At 43.1% G+C, this 15363-nt stretch overlaps 3 protein-coding genes across 4 annotated transcripts; 1 reads left to right on the forward strand and 2 right to left on the reverse strand.

Moving 5' to 3' along the window:
- Positions 1-1554: 1554 nt before the first annotated feature.
- On the reverse strand, positions 1555-8607 carry LOC130189918 (dynein regulatory complex subunit 4-like). 2 transcript variants are annotated; one of them, XM_056408930.1, is made up of 12 exons: positions 8473-8607; positions 8216-8305; positions 6502-6699; positions 6057-6263; positions 5900-5954; positions 5371-5576; positions 4946-5113; positions 4307-4393; positions 4024-4233; positions 3872-3937; positions 3625-3787; positions 1555-1642 (listed from the first exon to the last, which is right to left on the reverse strand). In XM_056408930.1, the coding sequence occupies exons 1-11, from the start codon at positions 8473-8475 to the stop codon at positions 3641-3643; spliced, it is 1437 nt and encodes a 478-aa protein (XP_056264905.1). In that variant the 5' UTR covers positions 8476-8607; the 3' UTR covers positions 1555-1642; positions 3625-3640. The 2 variants fall into 2 exon arrangements, with proteins under 2 accessions (XP_056264905.1, XP_056264906.1); XM_056408931.1 differs by having other exon boundaries at positions 1558-1645.
- A 638-nt stretch (positions 8608-9245) lies between these two features.
- On the forward strand, positions 9246-12432 carry LOC130189940 (tektin-1-like). The gene is made up of 7 exons (XM_056408974.1): positions 9246-9952; positions 10041-10206; positions 10376-10504; positions 10620-10760; positions 10872-11097; positions 11635-11831; positions 12041-12432. The coding sequence occupies exons 1-7, from the start codon at positions 9787-9789 to the stop codon at positions 12198-12200; spliced, it is 1185 nt and encodes a 394-aa protein (XP_056264949.1). The 5' UTR covers positions 9246-9786; the 3' UTR covers positions 12201-12432.
- A 471-nt stretch (positions 12433-12903) lies between these two features.
- Positions 12904-15354, reverse strand: LOC130189939 (uncharacterized). Its single transcript, XM_056408973.1, has 2 exons — positions 14829-15354; positions 12904-13802 (listed from the first exon to the last, which is right to left on the reverse strand). The coding sequence occupies exons 1-2, from the start codon at positions 14875-14877 to the stop codon at positions 13075-13077; spliced, it is 777 nt and encodes a 258-aa protein (XP_056264948.1). The 5' UTR covers positions 14878-15354; the 3' UTR covers positions 12904-13074.
- Positions 15355-15363: the final 9 nt, after the last annotated feature.

Consider the following 15363-nt stretch of genomic DNA (forward strand, 5'->3'; position numbering starts at 1 on the left):
GCAGCACCTGGTCTGCCGGCCTCTCGGGTCAAGCTGCGACGGCCTGCAGGATCCCGTTAAGATCAGCATCCCTCGCTACGTTCTCCGCGGGCAGGGGAAGGACGAGCACTTCGAGTTCGAGGTGAAGGTGAGTCTTCATCTTCCTCGTCACTGTCGGCCATTTACGGTCGCACCTGTTCATCTTTCTGATGTGGGGTTTTCTTTACTATCTGTTTTAGAATGTAATCTATTTTCAATGAATTGGGTCGGGATGTATAATATGTTAAATATTGGAGACATTTGCATTCAAATTTATGTTGGAAGAAGTATTCAGAAGTTTTACTTAAGTAAAAGTAGTTTTACTAAACTATATAAATACACTGTCGAAAAAATAAATAAGCACAGAAGCACGATTACAAAATTGTATCGGCATCAAAATATATTGAAATTACTCCTGAATGGCCCATTTCAGAATAATGTATTAAAATATAAATGATTACTATTGTTGAACACTTTAATGTTGTGGGTATAAATGTTAAACTACGTTATATACTGTTGGGTAGCTTAATCTATAATAGTGCAACATAATGTATTCTTATTTATTTGGCGTTAATAATCTGAATTTGCAAAACAATAAAGCTTTAAAATAAATGTCGGTCAGTAAAAAGTAAAATATTTTCCCTTCTATGAAATGCAGGGAAGTAGCATAAAAGACCGTGAGTCCACCCTAGTGGCCACTTTATGAAGTACACCAGTCTTTACGAGGCTCACCATGTAAACGTAGCTTTATATTAGTTTATTATTGATTAGATTTAACTTTATTCGTTTCTTACCGCAGCAGCAAAACATTTTTTACAAATATAAAATAAAATTTGCAGGACATGTTACATTTAAGAATTTAAATAATAAAGGAAATGAAAATGTCAAATAAAAGTGTCCACAGTGAGGTCATCGTTTGAACCCTGTTCGGGTCTTTTCCGTTGAACGCGAGGATGAGGATGAAAAAGCGTCCGACCTGAACGCTTTAAAAAGAGTTTTAAATGATTTGTGATCTCGGCATCGAACGCCCCCCCCCCCCCCCTCCCTCCCTGTGATCAGATCTGTGTGGTGGACGACGTGTGGACCGTGTTCAGGCGCTACAGTCGCTTCCGGGAGATGCACAAGAGCCTCAAACTGAAATACCCCGAGGTGAGAGTCCACTTCTACGCGCCGTTGGGTTTTCCTCCGTTGAAACCGCGGCGTCACTGAAGTGTGTGTTTGTTTGTGTGTGTGTGTGTGTGTGTGTGTGTGTCCTTCAGCTGGCAGCTCTGGAGTTCCCTCCCAAGAAACTGTTTGGAAACCGAGACGAGCGGATGGTCGCCGAACGGCGGAATCACTTGGAGGTAACGCGTTCGATTCAGTTTTATTTTATTAACTTTTTTTTAAAAGGAGGTCTCACTCTGCTGCTTTTCTGTTGTTTTTCTCTCCCAGCGTTATCTGAGGAACTTGTTCCGCGTGATGCTGTCGTCGTCCAGCTCGCCCCTCAGAGCCGACGCGGACGCCGCCGCCGGGCTCCGCCTCTCCAAACACGCCGTCTGTGAGCTGTCGCCGTTCTTCAAGAAGGGCGTGTTCGAGTACAGCAGCCACGGCACCGGCTGACCCCGCCTCCGCCGGCTGACCCCGCCTCCTCCAACGCCAAAAAGGGAAGAACCAAAAAGAACAAAAGAACCAAAAAAATATTTAAATAAATGAACTGTACAAAACTTTATCTCAAGAGCTTAAAGTATAAAAAGTCAGCGCTCTGTTTTAAAGAGTTTAATTTCTACGCTGTAGCAATAAACGGTTATATTCTAATATATTCCCACGCGGCTGTGATGCTGGTCCTCTGTATGCATGTCTTTGGTCCCATTGGGCAGAACAACACGTTTGAAGATGTTACCTTTTGATCTGGGAAGTTAATGTCGGGCATTCTTCTCGCATTCACGACATTTAACGAATCAAACGCTCGATTTTTATCGAAAGGGCAAAAAAACCGACTAAGCTTCTAACGGGCTCCTCTGAGCCGTAGTCGTCCCGTTACCGGACGGTAAGACAGCTCCACCTGATGTGGTCTCCGTTAGTGATGGAGGACGATCGATGGACACATTTAAAGGAACAGCGTCTCATTTCGGGGGAATCTATTGGCAGAAATGGAGTAGAATGATAAACGTTCTCACCGCTACGCGCTGGCCCTTTAAGAGCTTTTAGTCCCTCTGGTTAATAACTGAGATGAAGAGAAATACTTTTCTCCCTCCCCAGTTTACATTTGGAAGGAATCTCTTGATGCCCTGCATGAACAGGAAGAACAATATATAATAATAATAATACTTGTCTAAGTTCCCTTTTTGTTGACTAAGCTGCAAAATAATATTTAGACCTGCAAATGACTCGGTAGACGTAGTTGCACGGCGTATTCTTGACACGTTTATAATAGTGTCCACCTTTTTATCTACAGTTCAAATGGAGGAGCAGACGTAATAAAATGGAACGACGGCCTCAAAGGGTTGCGTTCAAAGAACCCTTGTAAAAGTACGGCGTCGCAACGTTCAGGAGCTTCCGGTCCCTCGGTATTTTTGAAAATCCTGTTTATTATTTTTGATGTAACGGCTTTAATTGTGAGCTCCGTGACTCCAGTGTGTTGACGCCGTGAACTTTGAACCAGCAACACAAAAGATGACGAACCCCTTTGTGACGGTTTCTTTGGCTCGTAACTTCAGATCTGAGCGTTTGATGCATTTCATCTCGTCATAATTCACAAAAATTCCTGCGTTCGCGAAGCTGCAGCGACGGTTTTCTCTCTGCTTTGCACTTATGATTGATTTCACAACAGCCGGTCGTCAGGGTTACACGCGGTGGCTGTTTGGCGGCCCTTTTTCTTTTCCGCGCCGGCACAAATTCAAACTCATCTTTCACTGGTTGTTGTTGTTGTTGTCATCTGTGTGAACAGGAAGCCGGTTCGTGGAGGTCGATCCACAGGAAGTCCGCGGACTGCTTCCTGTCTGTTTCTCCGCCTCTGAGGCGTGTATAAAGTGTAAATGTGGATGTTCAGAGTTTTTCTATACGATGTGTCTGTGATGTAAACTCTTGGCATTGAATGTCTGTAAAGGGAACGAACACGACAGCTGCACTGGTTTCATTTCTCCATCCCAGTTGAAACATTTCCGGGGAGCTATGTGCTCCGCTGGTTGCCAGGCAGCCGCGGGACGACGACAAGACTTCAGGAAGTCGTTATTATTATTAAAGAAATCCAGTAGTTATTTCTGGTGTGAAAAGTCTCACGTCAGACAGAGTTCAATAACATCTGAACTCATATAAATACTTTGTGCTCAAGTATCTAAAGTTAAAAATTAAAGTTCCCCATCTTTAATGTTCTCGATTCTTTCATCAACCAAAAGTTTATGAGAGGAACTTTACTTAAAAAAAACAAATTCAATGATATTAAATACATAAAATTGCTAATTGTTGAAAAGACACCAAAATAAAAAGAAATGTACACGAGTCTCGAAGTATTACGATTAAAATATATTTTATTGTTGCTTAACAACGTGAGACATGTTTACTAGATACACGCTGCAGCCCCGATGGTTACATAACCGGATAACAGATGTAGAGCAGGTGAGTGCACACCTGGACCTGGACTCGTTCATTCTTCGTAGGCCGGTCCCGGAGAGTCCTGGACCCGGGTCGGTTCCCCCAGGAGTCGCTCCGAAGGCCTGAAGGGGAAGTCGTACAGGGGGACGCCGGAATCCTTCAGCTTCTCATTGCAGCTCCGCAGCAGGTCGTCGTACTCCTGCAGCACACACACACACACACACACACAGCTGAGTCTCAGAAAGATGAACTAATGAGTGAAAACATGTTTAAATGAACCGACCTTGGCGTCTCGAGCCAAGTCGCTCCTCAAGGCGTCGATGGTCGCTTGTTTCGACGCCAGCATTTCCTACGAGTATGAACACACCTCGTTTGTTCCTGAAGATCTCTCTCACACACACACAGGTGTCGAGAAAATCGATTCATGGAACACACCTCCAGTTTGTCGGCGGCGCGGCCTCCGGCGGTTCGGTCGACGCCGGAGGCCGAGAGCGCGGCGCAGAGCTGCGCCTCCTTCTTCTCCACCGCGGCGGTCAGCGCCGCCAGCTTCCTGTCCAGCAGCAGGTGCTTCAGGCCGCTCCTCTGCTGCACGTCCAGGATGGCGTCCGTCTGCTTCCTCAGCAGCTCGTCGCGCTCCTGCTGAACCTGACGACCAGAGCGGCAAACGTGAGCGCGGTGGAACGGCGTGCGGCGGTGGAACGGCGTGCGGCAAGTTCACCTTCTGGAAGGCCTGCAGCAGCAGCTCGTGCTCCACCGACACGTCTCTGAGCTCCATCTCCAGGACCTTCGCTCGAGCTTTGGTCGCCTGTCACACGCATTGAAGGAAGGTGGGTTTCACAAGAATACATAAATAAATGCTTAAATAAATGTAAATAAATAAATAAATACAGGAATAAATAAATACAGGAATAAATAAATGTGCAAATAAATAAATACAGGAATAAATACATGCTTAAATAAATAAATGTAAATAAATAAATACAGGAATAAATAAATGTGTAAATGAATAAATACAAGAATAAATAAATAAATGTGCAAATAAATACAGAAATAAATAAAAACAGGACTAAATAAATGCTTAAATACATGTGTAAATAAATGTAAGCATTTATTTATTCCTGTATTTATTTATTTATTCCTATATTTATTCATGCATTTATTCATTTATACTTAAGACATTTTAAGTCCTGCATTAGTGTGCACCAACAGAAATAAACTAATATCCCAGATGATGTCATCAATCTGAAATACTAACGTGAGCTAAACCCTCCAGTCGGTACATATTTGTGTAACTAAGATGAAACGGTGACGGCCGATATGTGCCGATGCTCGGCGAACCGGTGGGAAGTGAACGCACCACGAGCTGAGACTTGGCCTGCTTGAAGTCTTGCTGCCGTTTCTGGAGCTCCGGAAGCTTCCGCCGGGCTTCCTGCAGAGACTCGCTGAGACGCCGGTTCTCCTGCTCGGCCGCAGAGAGCTTGTTGTCCACTCGCGCCTGCAGCTTCGTCACCGTCGCCAGTTCGTCCTGAAAACAACGAGAAGAACGAAGTAAGCGTCTTCACTTAGAGAGGAGATCAAATTAAAATGTGTTTCACCAGTGACTCAGAATGCAAGAACATCTTAGTGATACTACACACCTGTGTAGAGACTTCATTGATATTTCATAGAGTACAAACAGCCTGGATCAAAATTAAGAGAAACTACATCAACCGCGTCACATTTAGGTCCTGTTGTAAAAACCCGTAATGTGAGCATTCACGAGTTGACCTCTGAGTCTTGTACCTTCAGCGTATTCTGGTCCTGCAGCATCTTCTTCTGGACGGTGGAGTAGTAGTCCTCAGCGCGCCTGAGCGCTCTGTCGTGGTCCTCGACCAGAGCCGCCACGCGACTCCTCGACCTCTCCTCGATGTCGCCGACCTCGGCCAGCTGCCGCTTGGTCTCCGCCGCCGCCGCCGACTGCGTGTTCTCGTGATACTTCACCTCAATTTCTTTTTGAAGAGCAACGGGAGGAAAAGCTTGATTACAATAATTTAAGTTCAAGATGGGAGGTTGGGGATTAAAAAGAGAGCGAGAGAGACTGTGCGTGTGAGAGACTGTGTGTGTGTGTGTGAGACCGTGTGTGTGTGAGAGAGAGAGAGAGACTGTGTGTGAGAGAGAGAGAGACTGTGTGTGAGAGAGAGAAAGACTGTGTGTGTGTGAGAGAGAGAGAGAAAGACTATGTGTGTGTGTGTGAGAGAGAGAGAGACTGTGTGTGTGTGTGTCTGTGTGACAGAGAGAGAGAGAGAGAGAGAGAGAGAGAGGTTTTCTTCACCTCGTATTCTGTCATCACAGCTGTTGGCCATCTCCATTAACTCCACCTGGTGTTTCTGTTGACGTCAACAAGGCGACAGCTTCGTGGTGAAGTGACAACAAGTGGAAACGAACTCTAGACAACGTGAGAGATGGACTGAGCGTGGAGCGGGCCTCACGAGCGTCAGCTGCACGGCGCCGCTCTGGCTGCCGAGCTCCTTCCCCCCGAGGTCGGCCCGCAGGCCGCGCAGCTCTCCGCGGAGGCCGAGCTCGGACCGCGCGTGCCGGTCCTGCGCCAGCGTCGTCGCGGCGACCCCGTCCGCCTTCCGCCCGGAGACGGCGCCGTGGTGTTCGGACAGGACGTGCTTCAGCTTCTGCTTGTACACCTGGAGGCCGGCGGTCAGGGGGAGGAGCTTAGAGGTCGGACCCGTGTAAAGAATAATATGAAAGAATGAGCAGTCTCTGTTTCTCTAACTAAAAACTAGCTCATGAAAGAGTGTGAGCGTGTGTGTGTGTGGAGCGTATGTGTGTGTGTGTGTGAGCGTATGTGTGTGTGTGTGAGCGTGTGTGTGTGAGCGTGTGTGTGTGAGCGTGTGTGTGTGTGTGTGTGTGCGTGCAGCTCACAGTAATCTCCACTTGGTGGCGCTGCTCCGCCTCGGCTCGCTCCCCGTTCCTGTTCCTTAGCTCCGCCTTCTCCTCCTCCAGGCTCCTCTTGGAGATTTCCCAGAATGCCTGGATCTTGTCCCGCTCCAGCTGGAAGTAGCTCCTCTCCTCGCGCTCGCGGTCCAGCTCCTCCCGGAGGCGGACGATGTGCTCCTCCAGCTGGAAGGCCGCAGAGGCATCTGTGTCAGTTTCGAGTGTGTGTGTGTGTGTGTGTGTGTGTGTGTGTGTGTGTGTGTGTGTGTGTGCACTCAGGTGCAACAAGTGCAGCCATGGTAACCGGACCCGTCTCAGTGAGATACATCTTTGGTTACACACATTTAAGATTCATGACGGGGTCAATTTTACAAACACTTTTAATATCTTTACCTACATTGTGCTGATAACACTTTATGTCAAAGCTATTTATTACCTTCGCATTGAAAATGCCGGAAGGTTATGTTTTGATCGCCGTGTATTTATTTATTTATTTGTATGCGTGTTATTCGCAAAACTCAAAAAGTATTGAACCGAATCGCATGCAATTTGGTGGGATGATTGTTTATTATCCGGGGACCAGTTGATTAGATTTTGGGATCAATCGGGTCAAAAGTCAAGGTCAAGATCTTTTTTTTACCATAGCACGATACATTTTTGTCCAATTGGCATGCAACTAATGCCAAAATGTTCATAATTCAATGCCCAATCTTGTGATATGCGAAGGTATGCGCTCTACCGAGTGCCCATTCTAGTTTAATTAGTATTTAGTTATTTTATTCACAATTTATTCAATTCTAGATATTTGCTTATTTACGTTAGATAGTTTTTATTTATTAGGATAGCTTTTTCTTAGTTTAATTATCTGTTGTTGTTGTTGTCTAGGTATACTTTATTGTTGGATTGTTTATGAATTGGGTAATGCTGAGGACACCTGGTCATATAATATATAGGAGGAGGCAGGTACAGGACTGAATGCACCTGGGCTGGAGCCGGAGGCAGCGTGAGGAGTTCCTTTGTTCTTTTATATTTTTGCTTGTTTTGTTTTTTTCAATAAATTATGAGGAACACAGAATCCTGTACGGACAATGCATTATTTTGCCGGCGTGAACCACAAACCCTTTGATTTATGTTTTTATTTATCGGACAAATAGCCACTATACACTTTTACTTAAGTAGGTATTGTTACAGTGTGGTACTCGTACTTTACACTTCCTCATCACTTATTACAGCTCACTCTCTGACCTGGGTGGGACTTGTGAGTGTTTAGGGTTTCGTATTTTCGTTAGGAAATCAACGGGCGGGAACAGTTTTGAAAACTGTGGTTTCAAAATAAATAATATAGAAGAAGAAAACAATCTGACCATTTATATACAAATACCATCACATCAAAGTTGGATGAAGTCGAATATAATCTCAGATTGTTAACCCCCAGTACACAAAGTGTCTCCACCTTAATACAGTGTGTTAGAGTACACAACAACAACAACAAGTGTCTATCTAAACACAGTGTGTTAGAGTACACAACAACAATACAACTTTAGCCTAACACCGTGTCTCTACCTTAATAAAGTGTGTTAGAGTACACAACAACAACAACAAGTGTCTATCTAACACAGTGTGTTGGAGTACACAACAACAACAACAATAAAACAAGTGTATATCCTCGTACACAGTGCTAGCATCGGCCTGCAGCTCTGACCTGGTCCTTGGACATCTCCTCCGTGGACAGGCCGTCCACCACCGCCAAGGACTTCCCCTTCGTTGCCTTTTTGCTTCTACTCTTCGGTGGCTGGAGAGAAACACACACACCAGCGTTTCAACGTTAGCGCCACCATTAAATTCACTTTCAGGTAACGGTAGCTTGACCTAGCTTAGCTTAGCTAGTCTCCATGGGAAGCTGAAGATAACACACGCTAACCACATTATCCACGTAACTAAATTAACTCATATACTCGCCATCGTCAAATATCGCACAGGCTCAGAAATAGTAGTGAGAATAACGTCACACTGCAGTTAACGGGAAGTCAGGAGAATCGGTCAGGAGACTGAGGTCAACCTAGCTTAGCTGTACATAGGAGTAGCTGCCATGGCAACGTCTTTTTTTTCTCCTTCAAAATAAAACTTTATTGAATACGTTTCTGCCCGCGTTTAAAATGTCATGCACTAGTGAGAATAATAAGAAAAGAAAATAAGTCTAAATACACATGTATATTTTATATTATTATATTATTAATAGTGTATGCGTTGTATATATTCAGACTTATTTTATTTATTTTATCATTGTTATATTTACTTATTTAATTATGTACGTATTTATGTATTTACTTGTGCCTAAACATAGTTAAAGACGTATCACCCGTTGCCATAGAAACTTACTTACGTTGACGTCAGTGCACGAGACATTTGGGAGTTCTTCAACTGCACCGCCTGCGAGGTGAGGAGAACCGGAAACGGTTGTAAAAAACTACCGGTTGTTTATTTGTTTGTTTGTTGGTTTGTTTGTGTTTTAGCTCTTTATTATTTATTTATTAAAGTCTTATTTTAAGTGTTGTTAAAACGAAAGTGGGAAACAACACGTTGTGTTTTTTCAAACCAACTTAATTTCAATTTGTGATTTAGCTAGCTTATTTAGTGCTGGATAAACTCAAACCTGTCCCCCTTTTTAGTGACTTTCTTTGCTGTTTTAATGGTATAATCACCAGGAATATAAACGCTTTAAAAGAATGTATTTAACTTTATTTGAATGGAGGAAAACTCATAAAGATATTAACAACAAGAATCTTGTATACATGTAAAAAAACAACAACATCCATCTCAATTCAATAAGTTTCACTCACAAATCTTTTTTAGATCATTTAAATGTATTGATAGCCTTTTTATTTGAAGCTAGCTTACCCGTACAATGCCTGTTCTCAATAATAATAATAATAATAATAATAATATTATTGTCAGTCAATATCTGTAGAAATGCTTTTGCTCTCCTCATAATTTGAATTCTAACAAATAGTCAAATATAAAAAATATTGATTGTCTGAATAAAACAATAATACAATGTCTCCCCTCCTCACCCATGCAATGCCTGTTCTCAATAATAATAATAATAATAATAATAGTAATATTGTCAGTCAATATCTGTAGAAATGCTTTTTCTAGCCTCATATTTTGAAATAATAAAAAATAGTCAAATGTAAAAATATTGATTGTCTTAATAATAAAATAATAATACATTGTCTTCCCCTCCCCCCAACCCCCTGTTTTGAAGCTAGAACAATGTCTGTCTCGGACTGCAGTACCCAGCAGGGTGATGAATCCAATCGAGAGAACATGGAGTTCAAGCGACTCCACTCGGAGCTCCTCAGAGTGGCGTGCGTGAAGTTGATCGAGGACACGGACGCCGTGTGCAAGCGCATGCAGAGCGACGACAGCAAGGGGCTGGGTGAGTGACGGGGGACCCGTGTTGTCCACCATGGAGGCCGCCGAGGTGGACCGTGGCGTGACCTTGTGGGTCCCCTTTGCCGTCCAAGGTCAGCGGGTCAGAGACATCCAGTTTCTGCAGAAGGAGTTGGAGACGAAGCTGGGTGAGACCATCGTGGAGATGGACCTTCTCCTGGCGTCGCAGAGCAGAGAGGCGAGAGCCCTGGAGGCGTGCCAAGAGCCTCTGAGAATCACCGTTGTCTGTCTGGAGGAGAGGTTGGTGCCGGGCCGTGACGGAGAGGAGGAGGAAGATGTTTTCCACTTTGCTTTTATTTAGCTGCTCACATGAGTTCTGCATACACCGCTCGACGCGAGAGATTCCAGATATTTGGCCGACGAAGTGACGCTCTTTTTGTTGTCGTTGTTTGTTTCCGTCGCCCCGCAGAATGAAGCGCTCCCCGTCCGAGAGGCGCCACGACCAGGTGGACCGAGAGCTGCTGAGGGAGCGGGAGGTCATCGAGGCGGCGACGCTCCTCCTGCAGACCGCGGCACGGAAGATCGCCGAGCAGCTCCGGTGAGAGAAGAAGGCCTTGCTCCTGGTGGTGGTGATGGTCATGTGAGGAGGAGGAAGAGGAAGAGGAGGAAGGGGGGAAGATTTTTTCCCCAACAGTCCGTTGATGTCGTTCCAGATTGAACCGATCCGTTCAGTCCAAGCTGCAGCAGGATCTGCAGGAGAAATCTGAGGCTCAGAGCATCGACAACTCCTGTGTTTTAATGACCACCCGGTGCACGCAGAACCGGCCCAACCGCGGCCCGGCGCTGCTGCCGAGGTGAACTACCGGGACGAGGGGTCAACACCGGGGGGCGGGGGTCAATCGTACTCCTCTTCACAGATCTACAGGGATGCTTTGTACTTGAGGAACACGTCGTTATCTCCTCAGCCTGTCGGTGCTCCCGGTGCAGTGGGAGAACATCACCGAAATCCTCATGGCCCGAGCGGAGCAGCAGAAGGCCGACTCCCTGGCCCTGAGGGCCGCGGTGGAGTCCCTCCTGGAGCAGACGGAGGCCGACGTGAAGAAGCAGGCCCGGGCCACGGCGGCGGCCCTCCAGCTCAACGTCTGGGAGATCAAGAGCGCCAGGAGACAGATGACGGAGCAGCTGGCCACGGTAGGCGTTACGGACTTTAGGATTAAAGCCATCGACTCTGAACTCGATCCGCTGTGTTTAAAGGGTTGCTTCACCCAAATGACCTGAAACTGGTCTTTGTATGTTGCTCGTAGCTGTAAATATTAACTTATAACAAATGTAGATGCAGAAATTATAATTTTTTTAAAACAGCAAAAGATAAACACAAGTAAGGAGAAAAAGTACAAAATTCAAAATTAAATAATAAATAAATAAATATACTTAATGTGTTCTATAGTTTGCACTCGTGAATATTTAGAATTTAAAGTAATAAAAACAAGTAGAAAAGGTACTAAATTAATAAATAAATAAATATACTTAATGTATTATGTATTCTGCACTCGTGATTATTTATAATGTAAAGTAATAAAAACAAGTAAGGCGAAAAAGTACAAAATAAATAAATAAATAATAAATGTTAATATATATATATATATGTATATGTCTATATGTATACTTAATGTATTATATATTCTTTGAGTCAGAGTAGATTGATATAACCTCAACGTGCCCCCCTAGATCCGGTGTGAGCTGGCCGGCCAGCAGCAGATCAGAGAGGACCTCCAGGCCGCCATCTCAGAGAACCGGTGTGTTCTGGGTCTGGCTCAGGCCCGTCTGGCCCTGCGGCTCCAGAGACCCTCCAAGGAGCAATGCCTGGACCGGGCGCAGTGCCAGCTGCACGCCGAGGTCCAGCAGCTCAACGCTCACATCCACCAGTACGGCCAGGACACACACACACACACACACACACATGGAAGTTTAATGACGCCAGACTGGACACATATTTCTACTGTACTGAGACATCTAGATCATATATTCTACACAATTATATTATATAAATGTATATCTTCACCTCGATGATGAATTATTTACTGATAATAAATCCCTGGCGCGTGGCTTAATCTCCTTGTCTCGGCGCCCTCAGGCTGAGCCAGGCTGCGGCCCAATCAGAGGAGGAGCAGAGGGCGCTGGTTCGATGCCAGGGGGAGCTGCAGGAGAACGTGGAGCTGAAGACCAGCTCTCTGCACATCGATGAGGTCGTCCTCGCCCGCCACAGGGAGCCGCTCATCACGCACAGCTTCTGACGGCTGCAGCAACAGTCATTATGTGTTCAAATAAATCAATATGAAGCCTTTTATAGGAGACTTAAGCAGCAACTTTTTATTTATCTTTTACAGAAACTGAGGAAGTTGCTCAACATGATGTTTATGACTCAAAAGATTGTATTTACTTATTTAGAAAATTAGCTTTAAAGTTTAGTTTCTTTATTTAACAGGAGGAGCATTTACAAAGTAGTCAAGCTTTTCAACGTTCAAGTATTTTCATTCCTCAACGCGACAAAATGTGAATTAACTAGAAAACTAATTCTGATGCTTCAATTTCTCGTCAATCAATCAATCAATCAATCAGACTCAAGGTCCAGATAGTATAACACATTAAATAGAATAAAATACGTACAAAAATTACAAGTAAAATACTAATAGAACTACGAATGCTTTATAAATAGACAGCTGTTCCAATGTCTCCACATGCAGCTGGTAGCGCGTAACTACACTTTAAATTTGATAAAACCATGATGGTTAGATTAACCCGGCAGACACATTTATACATAATATTTATTAAAACAGCTTCTATATTTATGACTTAAAAACGAAACATGTTAACCAGTGAAAACGGATGAAAAAAAAGAGTTAATGAGTTTTTCGTCAGTATCAATTGGATCACGTTGTAATACTATGTTCGGCCACTAGAGGCCATTCTCTAAATGGGACTAAAAGCACTCACGTGGTCCTCCAGGTCAGTTTTAATGCACATAAGTAAAACAGAAAAATAGAGAGAAATTAAGGAAGTAATGCCAAGGTCACATGACACAACTTCCACATGTTTTTGCTGCACAAGAAAGATTATTAATTCAAAGTTAGACGGAAACAACAAAAACAGCCTTTTCTGAACAGCGCCTCACTCTCTCTCATGTCCTGTCTTTACTGGGTTTTGGGCGAGGGAATACACGCACTGCTCACTGAGGTTGTCCCCAGTGCTGTACAGATTATTATTCAGATTATTATTGGGTGTTATAATACACATGTTGTATGCGGCGGTGGAGCTGCGTGTCGTTTCACCCACGCTCGGGAAGTCGTATGGATTTTCAAAATAAGGCTCGGCCCCTTGAATCTCCTCGTAGGTCGCCTCGGGGCCCGTTGGGTCCAAGATGGCGGTTTTCTCCGCTCGGTTTTTGAAGCAGAATTTCACAGTTAAGACCACGAGGAGCGTCAACGCGGCTCCGCCCACAACACCGACCGCGACACCGACCGGCACCTCCCAAAGGCCCGAGGCTGGCGGGTTCTCCGCGTCTTCAGCGGTTCCCTCCCGGCCGGGTCGGGGGCCGTTGCGCGGCCGTTTCGCGGGAGCCGCCATCTTGGTGTCCGTCGTCACGCTCAGATACACCTTGCTGTTGTTACACAGGTACATCGTGGCGTCGAAGGGCGTCACATTCCTGATGACCAGCGAGTTATCTGCCAGGGAACCGAAGCGCCCGTCGGACATTTTTCTTTTCTCAACGCCATTTTGGATCGTGACGAGGGTCACCGGCTCGCCGTTCACGAAGCGGCTCCACGCCACGTCGCCCGTCTGGTGAGCGCAGGGCAGCGTGGCCACCGAGTTCTGCAGCGCCGTCCTCTCACGGAGCTCTGTGGCGTAATAACAATAATTATCATAATTATAATAATAACTTTATTCATTATTCATATTATTTAGACGGATAAACACAATAATTATAATAATTATTATTTTATTCATAATTAATATTATTATTTGGACGAATAAACACAATAATTATAATAATAACTTTATTCATAATTAATATTATTTAGACGGATAAACACAATAATTATAATAATTATAATTTTATTCATAATTAATATTATTATTTGGACGAATAAACACAATAATTATAATAATAACTTTATTCATAATTAATATTATTTAGACGGATAAACACAATAATTATAATAATTATAATTTTATTCATAATTAATATTATTATTTGGACGAATAAACACAATAATTATAATAATTATAATTTTATTCATAATTAATATTATTATTTGGACGAATAAACACAACAATTATAATAATAACTTTATTCATTATTAATATTATTATTTGGACGAATAAACACAATATTTATAATTATAATAACTTTATTCATTATTAATATTATTATTTGGACAAATAAACACAATAATTATAATTATAATAACTTTATTTATTATTCTTATTTTGATGGGTAAACAGTATTATTATAATAAAAATAACTTAATCTATTATGATTATTATTATTATTTGGACGGCTAAAGCATCAGCAGTGAGGCACAAACTCAATATTGTTTTAGTATTTAATTTAACTTATGAGGTAAGACTTAAACCCTGATACACAACTGTGTGGATGAAACGATCAAATCAATCGATAAAACACATTAAAAAAACATATCTATATATATAAAATAAGTTTAATCTTCGGTTTATCGTCGAAATTACTTTATATCTGTGATTTTAAAGTGTCTGATAATTATGAAAAGCGCTGTATGAATAAAATGTATTATTATTATATGTCAAGCTAGCTAATGTTGACAGTTAACTTCTGAACTTTATTGATGCCAAAACCGCATTAAAAAGCATGCTGATTATAAAGCTGACGAGTGAGACGTTCTTACCGACGGAACTGAAGCGTCCCGGGAGGAGGAAGAAGAGAGCGAGCAGCATCTCTGCAGCCCGCCGTGCTCGTCGAGTGGCCTGCGGTGAAAACGGCCTTCTGTTTTTACCCAACAGGAAGTTATGACGGGAGTGTTGGTGGAAAATACACTTTTTATTTTTTTACTTCACTCGAAATCTGTACGTTTGCAAAAAGTGAACCGATGTGGATCTTGAAAACACACGATAGGAATCACTCCGGCACGACTTCCTATGTTGTCACTGTTTGTACACACTATTATTATTTTATTTTTTACAAATGAATCTTTGATTTTTTTCATACAACAATCATTTCAATTTTTTTAAAATAAAGTATAATAAATCCAGATGAATTGTCTGGGGCCGTTTGATCGTTCTCTTTACATGTAATGAACTCATTTAGTTTTTCACAGGTTGGACATGTTTAGTTTGATATATAAATACTCTAGTTGAGTAAAAGTACCTCAAGTGTACTTGGGTAAATGTAGTTACATATCAACGCTGAATAGTCGTAGCAGG

The sequence above is a fragment of the Pseudoliparis swirei genome, chromosome 24 (genome assembly GCF_029220125.1).
Source record: "Pseudoliparis swirei isolate HS2019 ecotype Mariana Trench chromosome 24, NWPU_hadal_v1, whole genome shotgun sequence".
NCBI lineage: Eukaryota > Metazoa > Chordata > Actinopteri > Perciformes > Liparidae > Pseudoliparis > Pseudoliparis swirei.